At 43.7% G+C, this 25,230-nt stretch overlaps 3 protein-coding genes and 1 pseudogene across 6 annotated transcripts in view; 3 read left to right on the top strand and 1 right to left on the bottom strand.

Moving 5' to 3' along the window:
- Window positions 1-25,230, top strand: part of SLC2A8 (solute carrier family 2 member 8) — a 48,407-nt gene that overhangs the window by 5,478 nt on the left and 17,699 nt on the right. Inside the window, exon 1 of one of the 2 annotated variants that reach the window (XM_054007849.1) lies at window positions 24,744-24,759. The exons of the other annotated variant lie outside the window; for it this stretch is intronic. The gene's annotated coding sequence lies outside the window, so the exon portion shown is untranslated. Of the gene's footprint in view, window positions 1-24,743; window positions 24,760-25,230 lie in introns of those variants that run through there. 2 annotated transcript variants of the gene reach the window in all.
- Window positions 5,056-6,724, top strand: LOC128825388 (uncharacterized; annotated as a pseudogene).
- LOC128825387 (glycosyltransferase family 92 protein F13G3.3-like) lies at window positions 7,231-10,035 on the top strand. The gene is given in 4 exon segments (XM_054007872.1): window positions 7,231-7,243; window positions 9,096-9,808; window positions 9,810-9,922; window positions 9,924-10,035. Coding segments are annotated over 4 exon segments (951 nt in total).
- Window positions 15,051-25,224, bottom strand: FBXW2 (F-box and WD repeat domain containing 2). 3 transcript variants are annotated; one of them, XM_054007856.1, is made up of 8 exons: window positions 25,139-25,224; window positions 24,755-24,860; window positions 21,557-22,066; window positions 20,963-21,157; window positions 19,748-19,881; window positions 18,705-18,791; window positions 17,715-17,884; window positions 15,051-16,829 (listed from the first exon to the last, which is right to left on the bottom strand). In XM_054007856.1, the coding sequence occupies exons 3-8, from the start codon at window positions 22,044-22,046 to the stop codon at window positions 16,541-16,543; spliced, it is 1,365 nt and encodes a 454-aa protein (XP_053863831.1). In that variant the 5' UTR covers window positions 22,047-22,066; window positions 24,755-24,860; window positions 25,139-25,224; the 3' UTR covers window positions 15,051-16,540. The 3 variants fall into 3 exon arrangements, with proteins under 3 accessions (XP_053863831.1, XP_053863830.1, XP_053863829.1); XM_054007855.1 differs by having other exon boundaries at window positions 25,115-25,203; XM_054007854.1 differs by having other exon boundaries at window positions 25,077-25,152.

Genomic DNA, 25,230 nt, shown 5'->3' with positions numbered 1-25,230 from the left:
CATAGTTAACAAGTTATTCTCTTGTCTAACCAAACTTGTCTCACTCAAAGTTCTCTCCAGCATTTTCAACCAAGCCTGGTTGAGACCCCTTTTTCATGAAGCAAAATCACTGTCCTTTGACTTCTTCAGTGAAGGGTACCAAGGTGACTCCTCTGTCTCCCTAAATAAACTTAAGCAAACCTTTGAGATATATCTCCAGGTAAAGCCCCTCCTCCCTGCTTCTTTTTTCTTCCTGTTAGGGCTTGTTTACGCTTAAAATGCTATAGTAACACAGCTGCTCTGCTGTAGCACTTCAGTGTAGACCAGTGATTGGCAACCTTTGGCCCGCAGCCCACCTGGAGCGGCGTACCACAGCCAGTGGGAGCCGCGATCAGCCGAATCTGCAGGCGCAGCAAGTAAACAAACCGGCCCGCCCCGCCAGGGGGCTTACCCTGGCGGGCCGTGGGCCAAAGGTTGCCGATCCCTGGTGTAGACACTACCTACACCAATGGGAGGGTGTAGGTAATTCACCTCCTCGAGAGGAGGTGACTAGGTTGGCTGAATTCTTCCATTGACCTAGTAGTACTATCTGCATGGGGACTTAAGTTGGCTTAATAACACCACTCAGTGGTGTGGATTTTTCACATCCTTAGCCAACCAACCTAATTTTCTAGTGTAGACTAGGTCTTAGGGTATGTCTACACTGGCAGAGTTCAGCGCTGGGAGTTACAGTGTATGTCCAGGGATCGTATCCAGTCTTCTTCTTTGGAGTACAATGCAGAGGGTACTACAGGGCCAAACTGCAGAGGGATGGGTGTTGAGTGCAGTGAGAGTCTGCAGTGCTGGACTGTGAGGGGGGGAGGAATGGAATACCAAGGGTATAGACTGGAGCCAGGAGGTTGATAAGAGTGTGTGTGTGGGGGGGTGCATGAGAAAGAGTTTTGTGACAGCAGCTGCAGGGGACGGCAGGCGCGGAGCTGCTCAGTTTGCAGAGCTAGTACCGCCTGGAGCGTGTCTGCTTGGCGCTCCATAACGTTAAGAGCCGCTCCGTGGCTTCATTCTGGCATGCTATGTTCTCCTTTCGGTCCCTCTTCTCGCTGTCCCACAACTCCTTTAATTCCCATTTCTTGGCAGTGGAGTGCATCATAACATCACGCAGAAAGTCCTCCTTAGTTCTTCTTGGCCGCTTTCTAATTCTGCACAGCCATTCAGCCACTGATAACAAAGAAGGAGGCTGGGCTCCCAAGGTCATCTCTGTGAAGTTTAAATGCAACATTTTACAGAAGCAGTATTCTTTGCAACATACAAAACACTGATTCAGTGATTTAAAACACAGCCAGTACTCTCACGCCTGTCACAAACTGGCTGACCCTAGGCAGGCACACATGAGCCACAAGATCCCCAAAATGGTGAGTAGCTGCAGGGGCAGGGAAAATCACTCTTCCTGGACCCTGCTGTACACTGGGCACGTGGCTCTTAGGGAGAGCCAGCACGGGGGGGCTGATGATCATTCCTGTCCCCACACTTTCCACAGCATGTGATCATTATGGAAGATATCTTGCTGCCTAGAGAGAGCAGGGAACCAAGGGGAGGGTCTTCTCCAAGACTGCAGCTTCCGCCCTGGCCCCTATGCGGCTCGCCTGTGTGCATGAATGGTCTCCCCACCACCTCCCGTGACGGCACAGTGGCGTGGGACAATTACCATTAATGGGGCAAGAAACAAAGCAGCTCTGCCGAAGAACCTGCTGCAGCGGATTGCCCAGTATTTCCATGAGAGTTTCCTGGAGATCTCTGAGGGAGATTCCTGTGAAGTGAGGGAGTCAACCGACAGCCTGTTCCGCCGCTCAGACTATGCATCCGGTAGGAGACAGGCCTGCTTTATGCAACCCTCCTGCCCCCAACAACTCGCTTCAGCAATTCCCAAAATCAAATCCACTTACCAGGGGCCTAGATTTTTTTTTCCACCGAACTGCGGAGCAGTGAGCGACGAGCACGGCGAGCGATTTCACCAGGACATAGCAACAATGGAGAAACGCTATCAGGGCAAATGGAGCCCATCAATGCTTGCAGACTATTGCTGGACAGTGACAAGAGATGCTCCTTTTAATGAATACAAGAGACAAGCCAAGAAGCGCCGAGTAGACACTGAATAGGACTAAACTATGTACATAATAGTTTTTTGCCTTTTGTTTCATAATAAATTTTATTTATATAACCCTTTTGCTGATTTTTAAAGTGTTACTTAAACAGGACAGGTGAAATATTATCATGTAAAGCAACCATAAACACATAAAAAGACCTAGGTTTACAATTTATGATTAAAACTCTACTATCTACACATTATACATAGACATAAAATGTAAAAACGTAACTATCTTAGAAACAGTAGCCAATCATTTGTTTTAATTGTCATATTTGAATTCAGCACATCAAAATACATAATAAATAGCACATTTTATCTCTGAAGCAGACGACTTCTCAAAAATTGTAGACCAGTGTAACACTAGTAGCTGTAGTTACAGACCAGAACTCCATTGTGCCAGGCACCATACAGACATATAACAAAAAGATGATCTCTGCCCTTAAGAACTTACAATCAAAGTATAAGACAAGAGACAACAGGTGGTTACAGAAAACCAGATAAGGGGAGCGCATGGGAACGATAAGACAATAATCACACTATTCTTAGGTCTCTAGATGTAGCATATCAATTCTGTTGCCACTTCTTCTAATTTGCTTACCTTTATTGTCCTCAGCTGATTTTCCATGTTACTTACTTCACCCTGCCACCTGCATTCCTCCTCCTATTCCTTGTCTCTACCTTTCCCCCAGCCACCAACCGCACATCTCCTTCCAACCTCCCCTAATTTCGGGTATCCTCTTTCCCGTTTTCTTTGCCTCTTCCCTCACCCCATCTACATTTAGAAATTAAATTGTGCCATCCAGATACAAACATAACCTAGCTAAGTAATTGATTTAACTCTTACATTTCCTCTCTCTCATAACCCCCTTTATCTCATTCTCACTCATTGTCTTATCAATAATTAGATAGTAAAATCTTTAGGGCAGAAATTAAATCTCTTATTTTCTGTAGCACACTTCTAGGCACTGTTATAAATGATAGCTGCAGTGAATGTGAACATAAACATGTTTAGATGTAAATGTGCCCAAACCATTTTTATATCATGGCTATAAGACCTAAATAAGAAAACTAATTTGCAGTCCTCCTTATTATCAAGGTGTGGTTAAAAACCCCTAGTTCCCTTTCAGATACCATACCTTGTGTACAGCAGCAGCATAAGAGTATGGAGTCATTTTCACATACACAGTAACCATATTTCAAACTTTTCCTTCGGCCAGTTTTCTCTTCAGTCACTGATCTCACACTTGCACCTTCTCTTCAGGTAGGCTTATTTTCCTGCAGTAGTCTCTTAATTACGGATCTTTGAACATGGTGTTAGGAGAGCAAGGATGTGATTCATTAATCCTTAAATTAATCTATGCTTGCCTAACCCAATTTCTTTGAAAAGGGAATTAATCAATAAAGTAATTGGCCATTTCTTACAGGCAGATTTCTGTGAACAGCAATGCCTCTTCTGCAACAGGAAGAACTTCAGGTTCAGTAATATTTTGAGAAGCTCATTAGTGACAAGTCAGGTGATCAACTACCTAGTGTCCAAAAGAGCCAAATGGATGAGGTCCGCTCAAACAAGTCAGAATCAAAATAATTTTTGGACATAAGGTTAGTAGACTTGGTTAATCTGAAGAAATTAGAGTCTAAAATTCAGAGTAAAAGATTTTTGTAAATTTTTGATTTTACAAAGAGCTCTTCTTCCAGTCTGGGAAATGTACTCTGAGGATATGTCGCTGCTGCAATTAAAAACCCGTGGCTGGTCCATGCCAGCTAACGGGTTTGCAAAGCTTGGGCTAAGGGGCTATTTAACTTCTGTGTAGATGCTCAGGCTCTAAAATAAACTACTCTAGATTAGCGATGTAAATATTGTTAAAAAAGTTAACCAGTTAAACAATTAAAATTTATATTGTTTAATCGGTCAACCAATTAAAGGAAGAGGGGCTGGGGCTGCTCTGGCCAGCAGGACTAGGGCTGTTCCTGGGGCCGGCTGCCACGGCCCGGGGCTGCTGCTCTGGCTGGCGCAGCTCAAGGCTGCAGCTGGGGTTGGCCAGCCACCGAAGCCCACTGGGCTGGGGCTGCTCCAGCCTGCCCAGGGTTGGGGGTTAAGTGTTAGCCTGGGTTAACCGGTAAGACTAATGCTTACCGGTTAACCGTTTACTATTTTACAGTCCTACTCTAGATAAGATAAGAAAATATCTAACTTGTGAGGAAACTTGTAACTCATATTTAGTAAGAGATTTTTTTTATTTATTTATTTTTTTTAACATAGCACTTACTCTACTGGGTTTCAGTTAAAAAATAAATCTGGGAAGGAGGAGAGGAAACTCACTCGACAGTGGTTCTCTCCTTTTCTAATCTATTTTTTGAGGTCTTCTTTCTAATATTCAAGTTAAAATAAACGCAAATGTTCACCCTGTATCAGGAAGCAAAACCACCAAAAGCCACGGAACAACAGCAGGCAGAATTTACAATGTTATACATTTAAGACTGATTTCAAATGTTTAATGTGAAATGTCTGTATTAGAGGAGTGGGTACCTTTATTTCCTGGCCAATTACCAAGTGCAGAGTCTAGGGGAAAAAATAGAGAAATTCCACTCAAAGCATGTCCAAGAGAGAGGATGAGGATTGAAGGTGGAAGTTGCGGATGGAAAATATAACTAATCAGTAATTTGTATCTAACTCTGAGGAGGAGGAGGAACTTCCAAAAAAAACCCAACAACAATCAAGAATGATTATGTTATGTAGGTGCAGGAGTAGATTAGCTTTCAGTTTAAATATTTCCTACTTTTTAACTGGTAAAGTAATTACCGATATCTACTTTTACTTCCTACTTTTAACTGGTAATGTTCATTCTAACTTTAACCCATTTCTCTCATAGACACTTACCTAGACCTTAAATGCAGAAATGTCTTGCTATGGAAGAATCTTTTTTTTTTTTGTGATGGTCCTTTTCGTACTGATTCTGTACTCCCTCTTGTACTATTGGGTAACACAAAACTCTCTCCCATCAAAGTTGATAGGGCCGATTGACCTCTGTCAAGGTGAGATCGCCAGGGATACAATCACAGCATTAAAATATAATAAAACATTTATAATAGCACCATACTTTGACAAAAGACAAATAAACCTCACTCGTGTAATTGGGATTGTACACCGTGATGAAGTAAGAGATCTTTATTGCTGGTTTTGCTGTCAATCTGATGGCAAGGAATCTGTGGAAAGGGCAGCAATAGATGTTCATTCAGATCTATTTGGATTCCCTTATGGTACAGCAGATTTACTTTGTGTGGAGCCCCAAAACTGTGATCCAAATTATGTGTCAATTCATTGGTCCCCTAAAGGAAATATTGTCCAGCTACCAAGGTTTGAAATAAAAAACCGTGATGACAAGACCCTTTCTGTTGAATTCACTGTGTGCATCTCTACCATGTTTGGAAATTACAACAATGTCTTACAATTCATACAGAGCATTGAGATGTATAAAATTCTAGGGGCACAAAAAATTATTATCTATAAGAACAGCTGCAGCCAATTGATGGGAAAAGCCTTGGAATTTTATATTGCAGAAGGAATAGTTGAGATAATTTCCTGGCCAATTACTTCGTACTTCAACGTTTCTTCTTACTGGCATTTTTCTATGGATACCAAAGACATTGGCTACTATGGACAAATCACTGCTCTAAATGATTTTGTTTACCGCAACATGTACAGGAGCAAGTTTGTGCTTCTTAATGATATTGATGAAATTATTCTGCCCATTAAACACCTGGACTGGAAAACAATGATGAGCAGCCTTCAGGAGCAAAATCCAGGGACTGGCATTTTCCTCTTTGAGAACCACATCTTCCCTAAAACTGTGTATTCTTCGAATGAGGCATTCAACATTTCATCCTGCAGTGCTGTACCAGGGGTCAACATACTCCAGCATATTTATAAAGAGCCTGATAGACCATAGACCTTCAGTCCTACGAAAATGATAGTTGATCCAAGGAAAGTGATTCAGACTTCGGTCCACTCTGTTCTAAAGGCCTATGGAGACAGCCTAGAAGTTTGCAGGGACATTGCAATTACTTATCATTGCAGAGACCCTCTCCAAGGAAACATACCTAAAAAATTTCTCACTAAGGATCCAACCCTGTGGAGATATAACTTGTCTTTGATTAAGAATGTTAACAAAGTGCTAAAAAAGCAGTACTTCAAATGAACCATGAAAAATATATTGCAGGTATTCTCAGAAGCCATTGGAAACACCTCTAAAGGGACAATTATAAGAGAAGCTTAACCTGAGTTGGCACCTGACCAGGGGAACCAATAGGAAGGCAGTACCCTTTCAAATTGGAAAAACTGCTGTGTCTGTGTGTGTGGGGGGGGTTCTTTGTCTCTCAGGCTGGAGAGAGGAGAAGGCAGCAACAAGCTGTAAGCTTTAAGCCGGGTATGGGAAATCATCTGCATCATACCTAGAAACTCCTCATTTGGAACCCCAGATATGTAAGTAGCACAGGAAAAGTTAAGACAGATGCAATTAGGAACCTTTTTGGTTTTTTTGGTTTGTGGCTTCCTCTATGCTAACCCCAGGTGCTTTTGTTTTGCTTGTAACCTTTAAGCTGAACCCCAAGAAAGTTATTTTTGGTGTTTAATCCCTAAAGCCTGAGTTTTCAGATATGTTCTTTCTTTTTAATAAAATTTACCTTTAAAAAAAAAAATCCTTTGATTCCAAAGTCCTTAGACAAGGGGTTGGTCTATGGTCACATTACTGAGGCAACAGGTTGGTATTTTATTATCAAGCCTCCCCAGAAAAGGGGATGAAGGGTTTTGGGGGGATAGGGATTCCAAGTGATCCTTCCTTGAATATTTGTGAAAATCACATGGTGGTGGCAGCAATATCTGTCCAATGCAGAAGACTGTGTCTTGGAAGAATTTTAGCCTAAGTGGAAGAAGATAAGCTTAGGGGTCTTTCATGCAGGTCTCCACATCTGTACCCTAGAGTTCAGATTTGGGGGGGGTGTACCCTGACAGGCACCCTATACAGTGCAAGAGGAACAGACAGGTGCCTAAGAATGGGATCTATAAAAGCCAGCACACTAGACAGGAACTCACCTAAACTAGCCAATTGGAGATGTCAATGAGAGGTGTGTGTCTTAAGCTAATCCCTCTCATGGAGTTAGGTGCCTAGGCCATTCTTGCTTGTTCCTCCTCTGTTTCTTTTATTGATGATGCCCCTGCCACCTTTCTAACTCTTACCCCAGTGGTTAGATTACTTATTCAGGCTATGGAAAACCCAGGTTCAATTCTCTTCTCTGCCTAATAGGGAAAGAGGATTTGAACACGGGTCTCCCACCTCTCAGGAGAGTGCTCTACCCCTGAGCTATGGAATATTCTGATGTGGCACTTCTCAGTCTCTCCCACTGAAGATGTTCCACTTTGGAGAAATAATCATTGGAGCAGGGGGACTGGACCCTGGGTCTCCCACTTCCCAGCTGGGTGCTTTAGCCACCAGGATATGGAGTCATTTTCTCTCTCTCGCCTTGCTCCCTCCCCCCATGACTATTTATCCAAAATGGAAGTTTCAACAGGAGAGATTGAGAGGGACCTGCATCATAATATCCCATACGTGGGTGATTACAGCATGCTTCTGATGGGTGGGAGACCTTTTGTTATATACCGGTGCACAATCCAGACTGTGTAGCTGTGTCATCCCCGCTCTGTAACTTGAGGTGCCCTTTACAATGGTTTGCTGCTGTCGCCCCCAACCTGGCCTGCTCACAAACAGCCTCCACTATGTTAGTGTGTGTGTGCTGCAGCCAGCCAGACACACCTTGGCTCTTACCAGCCTTAGTTATGCTCAGGGTGACCGCAACGCACCCCATCTCAGATCTTCCCCCAGAAATGTATGCCCTGTACTGTCCAGCCCTCTCTTGTACAAATATATTATGTCTGTTATTCTTTTAAAGGAATACTATGCCAGTTTATTATTTTAAATAGTTATCTGGCCACTTTAATTTTAACACACTGGATTAGATAAAACAAGTTTATTAACTACAAAGAGATTGATTTTAACTGAGTACAAGTAATAAGGTGTAAAAGTCAGAAACAATTACAAGAAAAATAAAGGTAAAATGTTTACTGGTGACTAACTTAAACTATATAGGTCTAGTCTACACTAGCAGTGCTAAAGCACTGCTATGGCAGTGCTTTAATGTGTCTTGTGTAGTCACGACGGAGTGCTGGGAGAGAGGTCTCCCAGCACGCTAAAAAACCCACCTCCACGAGGGGCGTAGCTACCAATGCCGGTACACTGTCTATACTGGCGCTTTACAGCACTGAAACTTGCTGTGCTCAGTGGGGTGTTTTTTCACATCCCTGAGCAAGAAAGTGGCAGTGCTGTAATGTACTAGTGTAGACAAGCCCTTAGATTCAAAGCAAAGTTTTCTCACCACACGCTTTCAGCAGTTTTACTGACCAAGCTATTTAGATCAGGACCCCACCTGCAAAGTCCAACCACTACTTCTTTTGTCTATTAAGGTGCAGAGAACTCAGTGGTTTGAGCATTTTGGCCTACTAAACCCAGGGTTGTGAGTTCAATCCTTGAGGGGCCCATTTAGGGCAAAAATCTGTCTGGGATTTGCTCCTGCTTTGAGCAGGGGGTTGGACTAGATGACCTCCTGAGGTCCCTTCCAACCCTGACATTCTATGATCTATGATCTCTGTTGGGGAGGGAGAAAACGAGATATCTTTTAGGTCATCTGCCCCTTCTTTTTATAGTCCTGTCCCCCCTTTGAGAAGCATTTCCAGCTGGGAGCAAGGTGACAGGAAGTCTGTGTGGAAGGGAACTCCATGTTATTATTGATCAGCAAATTGAGTTTTTACATTATATCTCACAAGGCATACCTTGTACAAACATTATTACAATAGTGTGTAGGTTGTGAACACAGGTAGATTTTGAACAGGGGGTGTTACAAAATATTTCTCCCCCACAAACAGAGAAGAGGAAATTGAAGTGGGTAAGTGCCTTGTTTGGAACCCCAAATTGTGATCCAAACTTTGTATCCATCAATTGGGCCCGTAAAGGAAATATTGACCAACTACCAAGGTTTGAAATAAAAAAACGCAAAGTTGAGACATTTCCCGTTGAATTCACTGTGTGTATCTCTACCATGTTTGGAAATTACAATAATGTCTTACAATTTATACAGAGCATGGAGATGTATAAAATTCTTGGGGTACAGAAAGTGATGATTTATAAAAACAGCTGCAGCCAATTGATGGAGAAAGTCTTGAAGTTTTATATTGCAGACAGAACTGTCGAGATAATTCCCTGGCCAATTACTTCATATCTCAAAGTGTCTCCTAGATGGAAATTTATGGAGGATGGAACACATATTGGCTACTACCGACAAATCACAGCTCTAAATGACTGTATTTACCGCAACATGTACAGGAGCAAGTTTGTGCTTCTTAATGATATTGATGAAATTATTTTGCCCATTAAACATCCACACTGGAAAATTATGATGAGCAGCTTTCAGGAGCAAAATCCAGGGGCTGGGATTTTCCTCTTTGAGAACCACATATTTCCAAAAACTATATATGCGTCTACTGACATATTCAACATTACATCCTGGAATGCTGTGCCTGGAGTTAACATCCTGCAGCATATTCACAGAGAGCCTGACAGAAAAAATGTAACTAATCCTAAAAAAAATGATAGTTAATCCAAGGAAAGTGGTTCAGACTTCAGTCCACTTTGTCCTATGTGTCTATGGAGACAGTGTGAATGTTCCCATTGACGTTGCCCTAGTTTATCATTGCCCTTCAAGGAAAGCTTCCTAGAGAATCCCTGATTAGGGATACAACACTCTGGAGATACAACTCATCATTAATCGTGAATGTTAACGAAGTGCGACAGAAAACAGTGTTGTAAGTACAGAGAATGGGACGGGGGGGGGAGAAGAGGAGGGGCGGTGTATGGATTACCAATATATAGAGAGGATACTGAAAACAGCACGTGGGGGAGACCCAAGTTATAGATAATGTGCATATAAAAAGTCCCTTGCAGACAAGACAACAATCAGTGAACACATCAGATAATGATAAATACATTTACCAGTGATCTAAAGCATGTGGGACCATGTGAAAATCTACAATGCCATATGAAGCTGTGAAAAAGACTCAAATCACTTAAATTAATTCTCCACTGCAATTAAACTGAGTGAAACATGAGAACCTAGAGACAGTATCAGAGAAATGGGCAAAATCTTCCCTACACTAACAGCTGTCAGAGCTGTTGTTCAGGGTATAGGAAGTGATGATGCAAGTGATTAGAAAGGTTAGGTAAATATTGATTTTTCACATCCGCTGTCCAACAAACCTGCATTCTGAGGTTGGATACTATCGCAGTCAAAGAACATTTGTGTGGAGCCTAAGGAGGCTCTAGTGTGCCATCCTTTGATTCTTAATTCCTTTAGGATCCCTTGATAACCGGGCAGGGCTAACGCCTGGAGAAGAAGGGTTTAAAAAGCCAACTCGTAAGTGACCAGATGAGCTAGTGAACAGGCACAGCAAGGCGGAAGTGTTGCTGGGAGTTTAGAGAGGGAGTGTGAAAGCCAGATATACCTAATAACCATTCTCTAAACTTAGGCCAATAACCCCCACCCCACCTACCTGCCCACATAAAGAACAAACATACATACACAAAAAAAACCCTGCAAGAATAAATGAAGTCCAGAAGTCCAGCTGCAGAGTGGGAGCTATCAAGTTTATTGCACTGAAGGCAGCATGTACAATTACCCGCTGTGAGGGAGCAGGGAGTGGAGCAGATTTGACCTGGGAATGTTGCAGGGGGGTTGCATTGGGGATGGGGGACTTCCCTTGAAGGAAGTTACCTGAGCTGTAACCTGAGCCAGGAGGGGGGTTGGGAGAAATAACTCCTTCTGCCCGGGAGACTGAACAAAGGAGAGGAGGAGCAGAGGGGAGGGGGGAGAAAGCTGCTGGAGGAGTTTTGGTTTTTTTGGTTTCAGTTTGGGCTGGATGGTGCAACACAGGGAACCCCAAGCTGGGGGCTAAGCTCCCTAAACCCCCCAGAAGGACTTGATTGAGGGGTTCTGGTTGTACCTACATGCTCTGCTTGGGACTGTGTTCCTGTCATCTAATAAACCTTCTGTTTTACTGGCTGGCTGAGAGTCACGGTGAATCTCAGGAAGAGGGGTGCAGGGCCCTGATTCCCCCACAGTCCGTGACAAGTGGTGGCAGCGGCGGGATCTACTGCACCCCGTGGACGGTGCTTCCTGCAGTAAGTGACGGGGGAGCAGAAAAACGAAGGGGGATTGACGGGGACCAGGTGTGCTGAAGAGTCAGAGAGAGACGGTTATCACCCTGGGGAGTGTGTGACCAGCGAGAAGGACTTTTGCAGTAACAGGGTCCCCCGGGGGATTGCAGCGAGTGTTCCCAGGGGCGGAGGACTTTGCAGCTCGACCCTGGCAGAGAGGTGGTGACCTCGAGAAGGGCTGGCACACTAGGGGTCTCCCTGGAAACTGTGGGGAGCGGTGAGCACACAGGCCTGTGAGTGGCCAGCAGGAAGATGTATGCCAAGCGGCTTAAGAGGGACCTGGTGGAGCTGTGCAAGCAGAGGGGACTGCGCAGTGGGAGGCTCACCAAAGAACAGCTCATTGCCCAGCTGGAGGAGGGAGATCGCTTGAATGAACTGATTCCTGTCTCTGAGGGAAGCAGCCTGGCAGATGCAGCGCAGGCACCAGTGTCTGTCCCAGCTGGGAGTGGTCAGCCGGCTGCTGAGGGCTTCCCGAGACCCCCTCCTTCCTATGCCTAGGGGAAGGGTGGGGAGGAGCCCAGCAAATACCGAGGGCACCGTGACCCCCCCCTCAGCCAGCAGGGGATCCTCCCGGCGAAGCTCGCCGGCCAGCAGGGGATCCTCCCGGCAACGCTCAGCATCCGTGAAGTGGAAGTGGCTGGCATGGGAGAAAGAGCTAAAACCGAGAGAGCTGGAGGATCATGAGAAACAGAGGCATCATGAACTGGAGGTGGCGAGGCTGAGGGGCCGCGAGACCCCGGCTGTGGTGAGAGGGGGGGACCCAAGACTGTACGGAGCTTTGATAAGTGCATCCTGGCCCCATGTAAGGAGGGGGAGGACATGGATGACTTCCTGGATGCTTTTGAGATGGCCTGCGAGCTGCACCAGGTTGATCCTGCGGACAGACTCCGGGTTCTCACCCCCTTACTGGACCCCAAAGCCGTGGCATTGTACCGCCAACCGGAAGAGGCGGAAACAGGGGACTACGAACTATTCAAAAAGGCCCTGCTACGTGAGTTTGGGCTGACTCCTGAGATGTACCGGGAAAGGTTCCAGAGTCAGGATAAAACCCCTGAGATCTCATATCTGCAACTAGCCGTCCGCATGGAGGGATACGCCAGCAAGTGGGCAGATGGGGCCCAGACAAAGGAGGACCTGGTTAAACTGCTGGTACTGGAGCAACTGTATGAGCGGTGCCCATCCGACCTGAGGCTGTGGTTGAGGGACAAAAAGCCAGAGAACTTACGACACGCAGGGCGGCTGGCCGATGAGTTTGTGAAGAGCCGGTCAGGGGGTGACAGGAAGGAGTCCCAAAGGAACAGGCCCGCCGCGATGCAGAGAGAGAGTCACCCGGGGACCTCCCAAAGGGGGAATATGGGGAATCCCCTCCCAAGGGGAATGCCCAGCATCAGGGACAACCGACCATCTCGAGGGGACCCACAGGATATGAGCTGCTATTACTGCGGCCGAAGAGGCCACATTCGGGCCCAGTGCCCCAAGCTCAAGGACAGACTGAGCAGACTGAACCCACACCGGGTTAACTTGGTAGAGGCCCAGACGGACGAGGGGCAGGCTTCTCACGCAAGGGGGGCTGGCAGTTTATCAACTGCTTAAGAGAGAGAGTGTCCCCTACCCTCACTCACTTTCACCAGGCTGGGGCAGGGAGTTGGGGTTTGGGAGACGGTGCAGGGTCTGAGTTGGGGGCGAGGAGTTCGCAGGGAGGGGGCTCCGGGCTGAGTCTGGGGGGGTGGAGTGCAGGAGGGGGTGGGGTGCTGGCTCCAGGAGGGGGCTCCCAGCAGAAGGCATTTATCTCGGGCAGTTGCCGATCGGCATTGCAAGGGGGCTAAGGCAGGCTCCTTACCTGCTCAGGCACATCGACACCTCCTCCCCATCACAAGTTGTGCCACCCCCCCACCCTGCCAGCCAGTAGTGCACTACGTGGCCACGCCACTCCTGGAAGGGGCCAATGTGCCCCTGTGGCCCCAGGGGGGGGCACGTGGCTCCATATGCTACCACCCTCTGCAGGCACCGCCCCCACATCTCCCATTGGCCACATCTCCCTGTTCTCAGCCAATGGGAGCAGTGGGGGTAGTGCTTGCAGGCAGGAGCAGTGCATGGAGACCCCTGCCCCCCGCCACAGGGGCATGCTGGCCACTTCTGGGAGTGGCATGGGACTGCAGCAGGCAGGGAGCCTGCCTTAGCAGCGGGCAGCACCACTGCAGCTGGAGATCATGATAGACGGGGAGAGTCTCCAGGATTGACCAGTTGATCACAATTAACGGATTATTGGTAACCACTGACCTAGGAAAGGTAGGAGAGAAGTCCTTGAGGACTAATTTAGGCTGCTAGCTAAGAAATTAAAGTTCAGAACCTTCATGGTAGCATTCTCTAGAAGCCAAGATGGTCAGGGATGCAACCGAATGTCCCTAAGCCTCTGACTGCCAGAGTCAAAGTTCTGACTAGACAACGGGATGGATCACTCAATTGTCCTGTTCTGTTCATTTCCTCTGAAGCATCTGCCACTGGCCCCTGTTGGAAGACAAGATACTGGGCTAGATGGACCATTGGTCTGACCCAGTTTGGCTGTTCTTATGTTCTTAATGCATGGTGATCAAAAGGCCTGAAGTACTAGGGAAAACATGTTCCTTAAGGGTGGCTGCAAGAGCTAGATCAGTCACCATGCAAAGCCAGGAGAGGGAATTCAAACTGGAGCCTCAAACCATTAATGAAGAGTTTCAGAAGAACAAGGAGCAAACAATTGCTCAGCAATGCTGTGGACTTTTTGTTTTTAAAGAAAATTTTGTGGAGTGTTTGCAGCTGAGCAACAACCCAATTAATGATATTGAAAAGGGGGGGTAGAAAGGATGGAACCTGTTCTGGCAACTACAGGGTTACTTATAGCAAAATAGTGACTTTTACCTGTTTACTTTATATAAAAGGTTCTAAAGCATTAAGAGATAGAATTAGACCTACAGTAATTACTTATTGACCACTGTGCTGCTGGTTTATCTTAAATAATTAGCCCAGGTACAAAATATTAAAATGATCTAAATTAGTGTCATGTGCAAGTTCTACTGAATAAAAGAGTAACCAAAGTTGTGTGGAAAATGACTTTGCAACTCAAGTTGTTTAAATTTCACCCTACATTCTATTTTAGTGGCCGAACAATAGTATTTTATACAAATTTTTGTAATTCTGTATTGTAACACTAATGAAAAAAACATTAATTTTGTTTGAATAAGCAAAAAAATGCTATAAAAAGGAGTGGGATGGATTTTGAGAGGGAGCTGTTTCTTAACCTTAGATGGTATTAAAAGGGCTGCCTTTTTCAGCTGCCCCTTGTTGCCTAAAATTTTTAAACACCTAGGATCAATTATTTTTTTTGTGTGACTTCCCAAGTCAATCAGCTCCAGATCCTAAAAGATAGGTAGGTATGTAACCCTGCTTGAAATCTATGGGAGTGAGGTGTTTAAACACCTTTGAGGCTCTGGTCCTCAGTTCCCCATCTGCGAAAAAGAAATTATTATACTGCCCTACCCAATGGCTGATGTGAGGATATGTACATTGAAGTGCTTAGCTATTACAGTGATTGGAGCCATGTAAGTGTGTTAGGTAAAGGACAGAGTCATTAATCTTCAAGCAGCCTTATATTTAGAAGTAGTGTAAAAATAGACAGGGAGGGGAAAATTTATTTTCAAAATGTAGAAATGCAGTTCTAAAGCATAGGAGTCAGGTAATGATAGATACAGCTTTTAAATATAAAAGTCAGATTCAGCATATTTGAATACCTACTATTAAAAATATTTACTAAAAATCTTCACCCTCTACAGTGGTCAGACCCAGTAAAACTGGTCAGAGAAGAGTACAGTGGATTAGTTTAGTTCTATTCTTTTTTGTTTAGAACTCCTGAACTCTTATGAAAAAAGGGTGTATTCACAATGTCACAATTTTCATCCTCCTTCTCCAATCCAGATTTAACAGGTACTTCTGTACTCATTAGCACACTCTTATGTTGGATGGTAGACAGCCCTTAGATGTCATTTGATACACAATGTATGAGCCTGAAGCCTGCTGCCTCGGCCTTAAACAAGTTCCTTTCCCTTAATGTTTTCCCTAAATGTATGGATTAAACTGTGCTCAGACATTCAAACTCTAGAAAAGTTATGCAATGTTAATAAAGCCGTACTCGATGAACTGCTGGAGAATTTTGTGCAAATAAATATTCCATGTTTCAGTCCCTGAGGAAAGACCAACACATGGTCCAAAATATTTATTCGATAACTGTGCAATAGCACATTAAACTTGCAGGTTGATTTTATTGTGTTGTGTACTCTGTCCAGGAACAGATTGTTTATTTCTGTGCCAATTCCACTCCATCAGTGAACTGTGGAAAAAATTGCCCACAAATTCTCCAAGTTCAAATCCTGCAGTTATTTATGCTGCTTATGTCTAAGAATTTGCCTGAGTATGGCCCAGGGATGGGAATATCACATGTACACAGCACCCTACTTTAAAGAAACAAGCTATTGCTGTCATCAAGAAATATTCTGGTAGTGGCAAAAGGACTTTACTATTTCCTTGACTTCAGGTTGCTAAGAGTTTAAAACTACAATAAGGAGAAACCAAGTTCCTGAATAGGCTGATAGTTGAGGAAACCATGCAGTTGTGCACTGAGTATTCTTTGTACTGGTGCAGTTTTAGCACTGTGATTAGCACTTGATGTTACATGTACAAAAGCCTATCATAACAAGATAGTAGCTTCACCTTCTGTTTCAGCAAAAGATATAGGATAGAAGTCTTTCAGATCAAACACCATTTCATTTTAGACTTAAATGATAGATCTGAGTGATTTAAACTTTTATAATCTATACTTTGTCAAGAAAACCCAACTATGTATGCTTAAATACGAGTACAGATTAAATTCATTGGCAAATATTGTTAGCATGCTGTGTGGTATTATGTCAAAACAAGCCCATCTCTCCCAAATGCCCTAGAAAACAAAAGATAAATGATTGTGCATTGCATGATGATACCATTAGGTGTGCAACTTTGGTTCATGCAAAGTCTTCTTTCATGGACACACTGCTTCCAGCCCCAGACTCATGAATATCCTGCCACATCTTCAGCCATGTTCTTTCCACAATACCAAATGAATACTGTGGTCTGGCATACTAGTGGCAAAAACCAGGCCCATGTCATTTTGGCCATCTAGTCCATTTAGCCAAGACATTTCACCAGCCAAAAAGCTCGAACCTCTCTTTGACTTTCTATATTCAGGCAGGGGCCACCGGCTAATCAGTTTTTCTGTCCTCAAGTCCATTATATACAGATATTTGTTATCAAATAATAGGGCAAATATATCTCCGAAGCCCAGCAAGGACAAGTTTGCAAAATCAGGAGGTTTGATGACCCTGAAAGACAAGACAGTGTTTAAATCAGAATTGGTATCACTGTATATAATTAAACTTCATCCCCTATATGCATCTACAGAGAGCGAAAATTGGAGTCTAAGGAAAAAATGATTTAAGGAAGAAGTAGTTAGTTTCCCTGAAGAGCTGCCAATATGCTTTAATCCAGGCCTGTAATTCCAGTTCAGGCTCTGTGTATTTAAGATTGCCTATTTAAAACTTCATGACTGTAGATTAAAGCCACCCTCTTAACAAAAAACAAGTCTGATATTAAGTTTCCACAAGGGAGGCACTTCTGAAAAATTTACCCAGGGTTCCCAGGAGGAACCCCCTCACTTATATGGAGTCTCCCCTTCACATGCCCCAATAGAGGCTGCTCTAGGTCCATTCCTTCTTATTAGAAAATGTCCCACAAAGATATATTTGAAGCCAGATTAGGAGGTGAAACTACCCAAAGGCAGGTAACAAAGTTAAACTGTGCTTTTCTTTTGGGTTAGAGCCACAGCTGGCTGAATGAGCTAGTATCCTTCAAAAGAGGTCTGTCAGTATTTCCATAATAAATCCTGTTCTTGGGAAATTATGATTTTGGGTGCCAACACTATTCTGGGACTGAGCATACAATTAAGAGTAAGGCCATAACAGAATTTAATCTTCTCTGACCCCCTCACTTGCAGTTTGCAGGACATCTGACTACATCATTCCACTAAATTCTGAGGTGTTTTATGATGTGTCTCAAGCCTAACAGTACCATGATAGGGATGGTCCTTATGCTTCCTTGTCCCACCAAATGGCTCTGTAGTCTACCACAGTGGTTTTGAACCAGATTGTTTTTTAAACCTCAACAGTAAAACTTCACATGCAAAGTTAGTCTCAAACTGAAAAATGTACCTGAGAATATCATAGCTGGCAAAGTCCCACTGGTACAATCCTAGAGCTGAACTGCACACTATGTATTTACCATCGAAGTGCAGTCTGGGCTGCAGTGAGATGCTGCGATCTTCAGATACGGACAGGGTTTTTAAGCATTTGCAGTTTATTTCTCTTCCGATAGGCCAAATCTGCAATTTAAAAAAAAAAAATCTATTTTTTCATACTATAAAGCATCTCAAGCTGTAAACTGCTACATGAACACAGAGCGATTGCTTTGCACTTATTTATGTGGTAGTCATTCTGGGCTGCCAACAACTAGTGACTTTAGACAAGTTATATTTCAGACAATTTCTGGAAGTGGAGTGCCTGACTACAGAAAGTATTTGGTTTTCAGGTTTTTCTTGCTTTCAATCTACAGAATAGTAGCAGTATTGATTCAAGCCTGAAGAGTTCCACTGAAGGGGCTTTTTTAGTTAATACTCAATCTCTTGAATACAGAGTAAGTGAACAAGAAAACAGACTAGTTTTAGCCACAACAAATGTTTCACCAAATCTTTTGCTAGTCTTCTTAACTGCATTAACTTTCTCTACCCAAACAAAAGATTAATAAAGTCCCCATGAGCACACTTATGAGAAACATTGTGAAGCTCTAAACTATTTATTAAAATCAGAACTCCTCCTCCCAACCTATACACCCCCTTACTGAAGAAGAGTTTCCAACAAGAGTACAGTTGGCAGAGGCTGAAGGCACTTGGACTTATGCCTTACTGCAAACCCAGGGCTACCCACTTAATGCACACCCAGCCATCTGATACGGTCTTAAAATATAAAGAAAAGCATAGAACCACCACTAACTTCAAAGACCCATTTGTCTTCTATACAATGCTTCACTGATGAATTTTTCCCCACAGCCTATGTGCTCTTAAAAGCTCCAATGCATGCCCTACATGCAGAAAGTACCATACTTCTCTGCACTGTGATACATATTTAGACAGACACAGTACCTACCTTGATTTCATACTTATCTGCACTTAAAAGAATATAATCCCCAGGACTATGCATGAGAGATTTGACTTTACACTTCTGCAAAACCACCTGCAATTGAAGAAATAGTTAAATAGGTTTAAAGCTCACTAAACAGATTCCTTATTTCGTAAAATGTTAAATTACCTATTCAAATCTAGTATAAAACTTGCTCTGGTTTATTGACAATTTGAGTAATGGAGGTTTAAATACACTTGCAATTCTGCTATGACTGTGCCTATGGGACATAGATTCTTTTAAGGAAGAATACTCTGTCATTAAAAAGAACCCAGAACAATTAAGACTTTGTGTTCCCACTGCTGACAACTCACTGTGACAGAAAACCCTCTAATGTTAAACTTGATTCTAGAATCACCCTGACCAGCTAAGAACTAAGCATTCCAGCTTCCTCATTTGAGAAAACTTTGCTCACCTTCATTTTGACTGTACACTTTACAGACAAGCAGCACTTTTTTTCATTGCAATTAAAAGTAGCTTGGCTTCAGTACAATCACACTCATTCCTGGAATAAAACATTGAACCCTAACCACTCCATTCATTTTGCAATAGGAACTACATCATGTAAGTGGATTGAATGTTTTCACTGTAGCTTTTGTAAGTGCCTCTTCTATGAAATATAATTGTAGCCATGTTGGTCCCAGGATATTAGAGAGACTAGGTAGGTGAAGTGATAACTTTTAGTACCTTTCCCAGACCTGAAGAGCTCTGTGTGGCTTGAAAGCTTGTCTCTCTCACCAACAAAAGTGGATCCAGTAAAAGATATTACCTCACCCACCTTGTCTCTCTTCTGCCAAAGGGTTATTTTGTAACATCTTAACACGATTTTCTTTGAATCACAACTGACAATTCCTGCATCAACTGCTTATCTCTGGTTACTGACAGTCCACCCCTGTATGGCTGCAAGTGAAGGAATACCACTTGAGGAGACATGGGATGTGTGTAAAACACACACACATGCACAGTATTATCTTGCAAAGCAAGATTTGACTACATCAATACAACCCTACCTTAGTGACCCATTCAGTGTGTCCAGTAAGTGTATTCAGGCACATTCCTGTTGATAAGGCCCATACTTTCAAAGTGAAGTCTGCAGAACCGCTGACCAGAACATCAAGTTCATCATTGTAGTCCACACTAAAAACTACAAGAAGGATTTTAAATGAATAGCAACACTCTCTACATTTATCCTCCATCTCATCTGAGATGAGAGTACCAGGCCAACACAATTAACCTCAATTTTCAAAGATTCTAATGGTTTAAACAGATTGAATGGTTACTTTAAATACATGAATCTATTATTTCCACCCCTTAAAGCTTAGATCCCAAGGCTACTGGTTCTTCTCCATGAGTTTATTAGCAGGGTTGTGTTTTGACTGAGGTATGAATTAAGTGTAGTGTACCCTAATTATTTAGGCCAGTCCCCATTGTAGGTGTTCCAGAAGTCATTTTGTTTTAAATATCCTAGTTCTGAAAAGTCTTAGCCCATCAACCCCACCCCATAAAACTTACTACATTTAAAGCCTCAGCTGTTCTGCTAGGTAGCCTCCTGTCCTCGGTGCAAGATGAATTTCTAAGTGGGCATGTTTACATAGCAGAATTAGTAAATTCCAGATACCCTTCCAACTCAAAAGGACAAACTGTGGGCCCACAAACCAGCCCAAATAATCAAGCTGTACGTGAGGGAGAGTTGATGAGAGGGAATTCTCCCTCCAGGGTGTAATAGCTACTGCAGCCTGTTACACCTGCTGTAAGCCCCTCCAGAGGAAGAAAGATGTGAAGAGTTACTAGTGATACAGGCAAGGTCAGATCCACTGGGCCTATCTCATCCCTCTCCTCAAATCCTCTCCCGTCTTGGGATGTAAGTGGCCCTGGTGAATTGTGCTCCATATCACACTGATCAGGCATCAAGTACTATACTACCAGAACTATACCACCTGTATTGTGTCCATGACCCTGCAGACCAGGGTGTGCCTAAGCCTAGGACTGACCCCAAAGAGCAAGCAGAGCTAGTGTGCATATTTGTAGTTTTGTGTTGGTTATTTCCCCCCCCGGCAGGTTCCCCCTCAAAAAAGATGAGAAACTGATTCACAGTATTAAACTTACAGCACAAATAGCAGTGTCTGCAGTACAATGGTCCAATTCCAATCTCCGTTTCTAATTTGATAGGGATAAATTCACAATTTGACTGATGGACTTAAAAGTTGAATAAAAGCTCAACATACCTGCACCTGTATGCCCTCTGAAATGTTGGATCTTGGCCCCTGAGCTCCATTCCCAACATGCTACTGTGTTATCAAAGGATCCCGTTACAAGCTTTTGCTCATCAAACTTCACTGTAGCACAAGTGTGTGTCTGGATACCATATATGCACTGCCCTGTGCTTACATCCCACAGCTTTGCAGACAAGTCATCTGAACCTATAGTTTAAGAACACGATAGCTGGCTGCATTAAAGTGACATGTAATTCCCAGACTTCTACTGGGCTTTTCCCCATGTTTGTCTTAAATTAAGTATTTCCTCTCCACTCATGACGGGTGAGACTTACTTAATGAGGAAAGGTCTAGTTTTCAGGGAACGATGAAGTCTCAGTATTACACAAACACAACTGCAACAGTTTCAACTTAATTGCTAGGTGCATGGCCTCCCAGTTTCCCACCTTCACTCCTTACAATTCCATCCCTCCTCCAACACCACCAACAGCACAGCTATCATAAATCATCTTAAACAAACTATATTGTTACCAAACAAAGGGTAAAGCTCAAAGATGAGAAATCTTTAAGCATCACAATAGACTCCAAGGCTACTGGGCTTCCCACCTGTACAAAGAAGTCCATCTTTATAGTAAAGTGCATATACTCTGGCACTGTGTCCAATTAATGAGGATGTCTCAAAGGCTTCATGGTCCTTCAGTTGCTTCATTCTTAAAATAGCCTTCAAGTAAACCTTCTTCCAATGCAGAGGGTCCTGAACAGAATCATCTATCTGCCAACCCAAGTTCTTACAAGCAGTTTGCCACACCTCTGTGCAGGCACTTATAACCTTATTCCACTGCTTTGACACGAGGCAACATGTGAGTAAGGTCTGAGGATCAAGCCATTTTAACAAATAAAAACTGAGTTCCAGTGGAAGGAGTTTGAGGAAGTCCCGCTTAAGGAGAATCTCTAGGTTATTGGAGAGGTGCCTGAGCTGGACTGCTCCACTCAAGCTAATCAGGTGATCCAGAGTTTCATTTTTCTGCAAGTCCGTCAGAGAAAGAAATGTAACAGAAATGTTATCAAGCCATGCTTCAAAGTCCTTTTTCTCCATAAGGTTATGGAAAAATTTACCTGTGGTACATCAAAATATTGTGTTAGTTCTGTTCAAAAAGATAATGTAAACATTTCTCATCTTTAATCATTGATTTATCAGCATTCTCAACCTCATGTTGATAATGTAAGTCAGTGTACAAAAAAGTACTTTTCAGGCATACAATAGATAACTATATAGCATTTACAAAGTAGATTCAATGGTCTTAGGAAATGTATTTGGCCACAGTAAGTTAATGTTTCTCTTTTACTAAGTACTAGTTTCATTGTTTTCCCTGTAAACATGCTTTAGATCTGTCTTAGTCCCTCTTGAGTATGGGCCATGCTACCTTCACTTCTCTTTGGGTAGAACTATGCTCTTCAACTACCTTCAGACTGGATCTCTGAATATCAGCCACCCTGTTTCCCTCTGTATTAATGCAACAGCCCAGGTGGGTTTGGCATTTGTAAGCTCTTTCATTCCAGGAACCTGTGACAGCAGCTTATTAAAATGAATCAAAAACAGCTCATTCGAAACACATTCATGCAAAGGTACAAAGCACACAGACCAAAGAGTAAAACCAGTAAACATCTATATGTATATTTTCCCTTACCTAACTCTTAGTCCTTCCTTGCCAACTCTGGTATAATTTATCTAGACCAGTTAGCACCATCTCTGAGTTGGTAGAAGCAGACTATTCTGTTGCAGTTTGCCTCTCTCTCATGCCTGTCAGCTCTCACTGATGCTCCCTGGCAAATAACTCAACCAACTCCCCTTTTTTGGCCTGGTGTCCTGCAATGGTTTAGTATCCTCCTTTGCTCCTAGGTTTAGCACTGGGAAGAGCAAGCCATTCTAGCTCGGATGGAGCCAGGTAAGTAGCTTCTTCCCAATTAATGGCTCAGCCACTGTTATCTTAACCTCTTTTGAAGCAAGTTTCCCCCTTACAGCTTCTTCTGATTAAACTCTATGCATTCAGGCAGGCTAATATCACATCAAATGTGAGGTAAATAAGACTTTATGTACATCCTCCATAAGATATAGATTCATATAGGTATAGACAAATAAGCAGTACTTCAAGCTGAGGTCACTAAAAATCACCATGAGTTATTTATTCTTTCAAAGAGTCTCTCACTAGCCACTTACACTGGTTAACCTATTAGACAGCTAGTTGAACCTAGGCTGTAGAAATCAAAATCCAAGGTACTGAAAAGGCATTAATTTAAGATTGCAAGAGTCTGTAATAAATTTGTCTCCTATAGCAAAATATGTTAAAGTAAGGTATGTGTCCTAAAAGCACTGCAAGGAGGAAAGGTAAAGAATAGTTGTGAAGACTTATGAAGACACTACATGGAATGGGTCTAGATCAGGGGTTCTCAAACTGGGGGTCAGGACCCCTCAGGGGGTCGTGAGCTGTCAGCCTCCATCCCAAACCCCGCTTTGCCTCCAGCATTTATAATGGTGTTAAATATATAAACAAGTGTTTTTAATTTATAAGGAGGGGTCGCACTCAGAGACTTGCTATGTGAAAGGGGTCACCAGTAAAAAAGTTTGAGAACCACTGGTCTAGATATCTTAGTCCTGCCATGAGTGCAGGGACTGGACTAGATGACCTCTCAAGGTCCCTTCCAGTCCTATGATTCTACGATCCTGACAGTATCTAGACATAGCTTCCTCTAGGTTAGGAAAATGTAGCTTTTTCTGTACCAGTGCTACAAACAGCAGAAGCTACTGTGTAGACAGACAGGCTTTTAATATTGTGTAAATCTGTTCAGTCTACACCATAGTCTCCCTGTTGATAGCATTGGTGCAACAAAATGCTTAATTTTCCCATACATAGATAATGCCAAAGGAACAGCAGATCTGCAGGAAGAGCAGCCCATTCACCTACAGATAACAAGAGTTTACTTCCCTCAAGATTAATAATGGCTTCTAAATTAATAGAAGTAAGACAGCTAACATTATGACCATAGTTTAATATGGGTTTCTTAATTTCTCACAGATACTCCCATCTTGCACTCTGGTGAAGGGTTTTCCATGTAAAGCATATATCAGCTTCTTAAAATCTCTGATCCTTGTTTGTTGTATACACACAATAGCTAGAGCCAGTAGTTATTACATGGACTGAGGAACGAAACTCAATCCTATATATATATATTTTTTTTTAAAACCAAAATCTGTTCTAGTTTCTGACTAGTAAGTCTAATGATTTTGAGTAGAACAAAAAGCTTAACATCCAGTTGACCTACCCATCTCCTGAGTATGCAAATGTTGCAGAAATTGTTCTGAGTTTTCCAGCATTTGTTTCATTACTGATTTTGGTCAGGCAACTAACTCAACAGTCTACTGCTTTTAGTCACAGTGGTGGTAATGTGTTAAGTGTACAGTTCACTAAATACAGAACAGACCCCGATAATCAGATGCTGTCTGACCACTTTTTTTCTGTCAAAACTTCAGGCAACTTTTCGCAAGCCTTGCTAAGCCCTGAACATCATACCCTTTGTTAAAGGACAAGTGTAGCACTAGTTGTGGAACGATTCCCAGCCTGGGCATGCTTGCAGGCTAGAACCGGTTTGTCACGGATTCCAAGGCCAGAAGGGACCATTGTGATCCTATACCTGGTTATTGTGTAAGGTGGGGAGGGGAAGTGTCGCCACTTGCCAGCTGCGCTGTTCACTGCAGACTGTCGGGCGCTTCTCTACGCTATGGCGGGGGGCTCCGGGAATACTCACCTTAGGTAGGTGTCAGGCGCAAGGCGTCTCTCAGCAGGCACCAGCCATTGCTCATTTGGCTCCCCAGAGCCAAACAGGAGCTGGGATTCCTCTGCAGCCATTTCTCCTGCAGCAGCAAAACAGAGATTCAGTCACTGCCTCGCCACGACCCCCGCTTAGCCGCTGCACCCCAGGATCCCGCCCCGCACGCTCGCCGAGACCTTAGCACCCAGCCACCCCTCGATCCCTCCCCGCAGGGGTCACTGGGGCCTTGGGAGGAGGTGGCCGGGGCCCTGGAGGGTGAAGTCGGGTCCTGCCCCACCCCTCTCCCCAGGGGTCGAACCTGCCGCCACTAGATCCCACTACAGGCACAGCCTCTACCCGAGCAGCTTCCGGCGCGCCCACCACACGTCAGTGCCTTGCGCCCCGGCCCATCGCTAGTTCCGTTCTCCGGCCCCACAGAGGAAAGGGAGCGAGAGAGAAGGCGGCTGGTTGCC

The sequence above is a fragment of the Malaclemys terrapin genome, chromosome 17 (genome assembly GCF_027887155.1).
Source record: "Malaclemys terrapin pileata isolate rMalTer1 chromosome 17, rMalTer1.hap1, whole genome shotgun sequence".
Classification (NCBI taxonomy): Eukaryota; Metazoa; Chordata; order Testudines; family Emydidae; genus Malaclemys; species Malaclemys terrapin.
The sequence above is the reverse complement of the archived record's forward strand: the minus strand, read 5'-3'. Positions and strand labels throughout refer to the sequence as shown.

What these genes read in the sequence shown, in the direction of transcription:
- FBXW2 (XM_054007856.1), bottom strand. Translation starts at nt 22,046, where the DNA reads ATGGAGAAAAAGGACTTTGAAGCATGGCTTGATAACATTTCTGTTACA. An exon ending in ACACTGAATGGGTCACTAAG is followed by an intron (nt 18,792 to 19,747) that starts GTAGGGTTGTAT and finishes CTTCAATTGCAG; the next exon opens with GTGGTTTTGCAGAAGTGTAA. An exon ending in GCCAGCTATGATATTCTCAG is followed by an intron (nt 16,830 to 17,714) that starts GTACATTTTTCA and finishes CTTGTCTTTCAG; the next exon opens with GGTCATCAAACCTCCTGATT.